General features: G+C 44.6%; 2 protein-coding genes across 8 annotated transcripts in view; one reads left to right on the forward strand and one right to left on the reverse strand.

Annotated features, from left to right (window-relative positions):
- Window positions 1–483: 483 nt before the first annotated feature.
- Window positions 484–3,866, reverse strand: LOC102263987 (protein PIGBOS1-like). 7 transcript variants are annotated; one of them, XM_014534740.1, is made up of 2 exons: window positions 3,651–3,866; window positions 484–854 (listed from the first exon to the last, which is right to left on the reverse strand). In XM_014534740.1, exon 2 carries the CDS (start codon window positions 778–780, stop codon window positions 616–618), a length of 165 nt encoding a protein of 54 aa, XP_014390226.1. In that variant the 5' UTR covers window positions 781–854; window positions 3,651–3,866; the 3' UTR covers window positions 484–615. The 7 variants fall into 7 exon arrangements, with proteins under 7 accessions (XP_014390226.1, XP_014390224.1, XP_014390223.1 ...); XM_014534738.1 differs by having other exon boundaries at window positions 3,613–3,741; XM_014534737.1 differs by having other exon boundaries at window positions 3,568–3,741.
- The window catches only part of PIGB (phosphatidylinositol glycan anchor biosynthesis, class B), a 28,487-nt gene continuing 27,847 nt past the window's right edge, over window positions 3,233–3,872 (forward strand). The window contains exons 1-2 of the mRNA XM_014534745.1: window positions 3,233–3,304; window positions 3,461–3,818. Coding sequence (XP_014390231.1) covers window positions 3,233–3,304; window positions 3,461–3,818 — 430 coding nt within the window. The remainder of the gene's footprint in view (window positions 3,305–3,460; window positions 3,819–3,872) is intronic.

The following is a 3,872-nucleotide window of genomic DNA, read 5'->3' on the forward strand; positions in this document are numbered from 1 at the left end:
AGGGCTGCAGTTGAAGGCTAACTGTAGGCTAATTGAGAGACATTCTGTTTGGTTGGTGTAGCATGGTAGTTGAGTGTCCACCTATGAACCAGGAGATCGCAGGTTCAATTCCTGGTTGGAGCACATGCCCGGGTTGTGGGCGTGGTCTCCAGTAGGGATCCTGCAGAAGACAGCTCATGGATCAATGATTCTCTCTCATTATTAATGTTTCTATGTCTCTCTCCCTCTCTATTCTTCTCTGAAATCAATAAAAACTTTTTTTTTTTAAAGAGACATCCTGCCTGCGGTGGATAACTTGATTCACTTCATTTACAAACACTACTGTAAATACCATTCCCAGCTATTTTATAAAATATAATATTTCTAGGAAATAAAATATCCCTTCCAATATTCATTTTTACTTAAAAGGAAATTATTAATCTGTCCCAATGAAAAGAAATAAGATGGCAAATAAAAGTACAGTAAACATTAAGATTGACAGTATTAGTTTTAAAAATCATCATCTATGATTTATTTATGTTTAAAATGTACTTCAGAAGTTTTTATGAGACTATTTATAGTCAACATATAATTTCAATGGAACTTTAAGCAATTACAGTTCAACTCGCTGTAGTATTAACTTTTCTTCTTTTCGGATTCCTCTGCCAATTTCAACTTTTCTTTTAATTCCTTCTGATCTCTGGAATACTGTTCAAATATTGGTTGAAAAATATATATCCCTCCAGCAATTCCAAGGATACCAGCAAAAAGCGCTTGTGGAAGAGTCACTCTCCCAAACATGTTTTTTAACAAATACCACACGGTACAAAGATGGTTTTGAAAAACTCCACCCCACTCAGGAAATCTCTTCAGATCTGTGTACAAAGAAAATGGAAAACAAAGCAATTAGTACAAGATACTTTTTAAAGATTTCAAGTCACTAGTTTGTTCCAGAGTGAACAGTGTTTCCTCATAATATGTAAATACTACTTATTGATTTAACTAAAATAGGAATACATATATTTAGGGAGTATGGAAAATGAGCATTAGGGGATGGTGTAAAAGCTATATCCTATGAGAGAATGTTCTCAATGGATAATTCAAAAGGGCAGAAGTGAGACAAGGTTGAGCCATATTCTTTATGCCTTTAAGGCATACCAGTCCGATCTGGAAGTAGGAGACAGAGTAATGTTACTTTTCATTATTAGCCCATCTTTACTATCATATTTTTGGCAATATGTATTATTAAATACAATGGTCTTTTAAAACAGGCTAAAAATTGCATGAATTTCCTTTGATGCTTTATTAAGTAGAAGCAGACATCAAATCTAAATCATTTGCCATCCATTTTTGACAAAAATATAACAGAGATTTGGATGGTTTTACTTCTAACAACAGAGGAGTTAAGACTGGCACTTCTTAGGAAAGTTATATTCCTTGCTGACATCTTAGTCTCTGGAGAAACTAGGTAGGTGTTTATGAGTGAGGAAAGCAGAGTAAAAGTTTTACATATCCCCATTATTTCATAGCCTCCTAGACCAACCCTGAAGGTCACAATCCCATTATTATAACAATATTTCATAGCCTCCTAGACCAACCCTGAAGGTCACAAAAATCATTAATGGCAGAAATGATACTAGAAACTAGCTTTCCCTTAATATCACTAAAATGTAATATAAACTAATCTGGGAAAGGAAAACCTGTTTTCTCCTGGACTCTACCATTAACTAGATAAATGAAAACGTTACCAATCATACTTTGAATCAATGTCTGCTAAGTGTTAAAAAAAAAAAAAAAAAAAGGAGCCATTTGCTCTTTGGAAAATCGATAATGACCCTTCTGCCACCAGCTGGCTAACTGACCCTGACCAAGTCATTTTACCTTTTTGAACCTCATTTTCCATATCCATGCAACAGGCTAAGTCATCTTTACCTTGCCTACTCCGTTCAACAGATAGTTATTGTGTGATCACCCAGACAGTGAAATGCTACATAAACACGTTTATAACGACCATTACAGGCATACCTCGGAGATATTGCAGGTTTGGTTCCAGGCCACCGCAGTAAAGGGACTATCACAATAAAGCAAGTCACACAAAGCTTTTGGTGTCCCAGTGCGTGTAAAAGTTGTATACACTATACTGAAGTCCAGTAAGTGTGCAACAGCATTATGTTAAAAAAAAAAAAAAGAAACAAGATACATACCTTAATTAAAAAATACTTTATTGCTAAAAAAAATGCTAACCGTCATCTGACCCTGCAGCGAGTCGTAATCTTTTTGCTGGCGGAGGGTCCTGCTTGGAAGTTGATGGCTGCTGACCGAGCAGGGTGGTGGCTGCTAGAGTCTGGGGCGGTCGGAGCCATTTCTTAAAATGCGTGAACAGGGCGGTCTGCTGCTGGGATTGCCTCTTCCTTTCGCGAAGGATTTCCCTATAGCACGCGATGCTGTTGGACAGCATTTTACCCGCTGCAGAACTTCTTTCAAAATTGGAGTCAATCCTCTCAAATCCTGCCGCGGCCTTGTCCACTAAGTTGATGTAATACTCTAAATCCTTCGTTGTCATTTCCACAATCTTCACCGCGTCTTCCCCGGGAGTAGGTTCCATCTCAAGGAGCCACTTCCTCTGCTCATCCACGAGCAGCAGCGCCTCGTCGTCGGCTAAGACACCGGTGGCTCCACCTTGAGCGTGTAGGTTCGGGAACCGGCTTCTCTCCTTGAACCTCTTGAACCAGCCTCTGCTGGCTTCGAACTTCTCTTCCGCGGCCCCGGCCCCCCTGGCGGCCTTCATGGAGTTGAAGAGCGTGAGGGCCTTGCTCTGGATCAGGCTCTGGCTCAAGGGGATGTTGTGGCTGGCCTGGTCCTCCATCCAGACCACGAGGACCTTCTCCATGTCGGCGATCAGGCTGTTGCGCTTGCGGATCATGCGCGTGTTCAGCGGCGTGGCGCTCTCCCGCTCCTTCAGGAACTTCTCCTTCGCGTTCACCACCTGGCTCACGGTTTGGCGCAGGAGCCCCAGCTTCCGGCCGATCTCGGCCTTCGACAGGCCTTCCTCGCTCAGCTTGATCATTTCCAGCTTCTGATTTAAGGTGAGAGACGTGCGACTCTTCCTTTCGCCTGGACACTTAGGGGCCATTGCCGGCTTACCCGCTGGCCCAGTTCCGATGTCGCTGTAAGTCAGGGAGTAGGAAGTCGGGCGGGAGGAGAGGGAGCCCGCTGGCGCAGAGCCTGGCTGGGGAGCAGCCAGAACACAAACATGTATCTACTAAGCTCGAAGTTCGTGGTCTTCTGTGAGTTTAGTTCTCAGCGCCCCGAAACAATTACAGTCGTAACATTGAAGATCACCGATCACAGATCCCAGTAACAAATATAACAACAATGAAAAAGTTTAGACTATTGCGAGTTACCTAAACGTGACACACAAAGTGAGCAAATGCTGTTAGAAAAATGGCGCTGGTAGACTTGCTCTTCACGGGGTTGCCAGAAACCTTCAAGTTGTAAAAAACCCAAAAAAGCAAAACCCGCAATATCTGCGAGGCGCAATAAAGCAGAGCGCAACGACACGAGGTATGCCTGTGCGCCTACCATTACCCTTCAGAAGTCTCCCCCGCTCGCTGCTCACTCCCGGCCACTGACCCCGCCTCCCGCCTGTCCGCGCAGAGGCGAGGTCCGACCATTATTCCAGCGGGTTCTCGTCTCCGGCGCACAGATCACCAAACCCAAAGGCGGCAGCAGCCCGGGCGGAAGGAAGTGCCTCCGGGAAAGTGTGGGCAGCCCTCGGCGAAGTTTAGCCGCCGGGCCCAAACCCGCAGCAGCCGGCGGCGAAGCCACTGCCCGGCGGAGTTGGCGAAAGTCGCCCTTTCCCGGCTCCCTCTGCGCCCGCCCGCCCGGCAGCT

The sequence above is a fragment of the Myotis brandtii genome, unplaced genomic scaffold, assembly GCF_000412655.1.
Source record: "Myotis brandtii unplaced genomic scaffold, ASM41265v1 scaffold1326, whole genome shotgun sequence".
Classification (NCBI taxonomy): domain Eukaryota; kingdom Metazoa; phylum Chordata; class Mammalia; order Chiroptera; family Vespertilionidae; genus Myotis; species Myotis brandtii.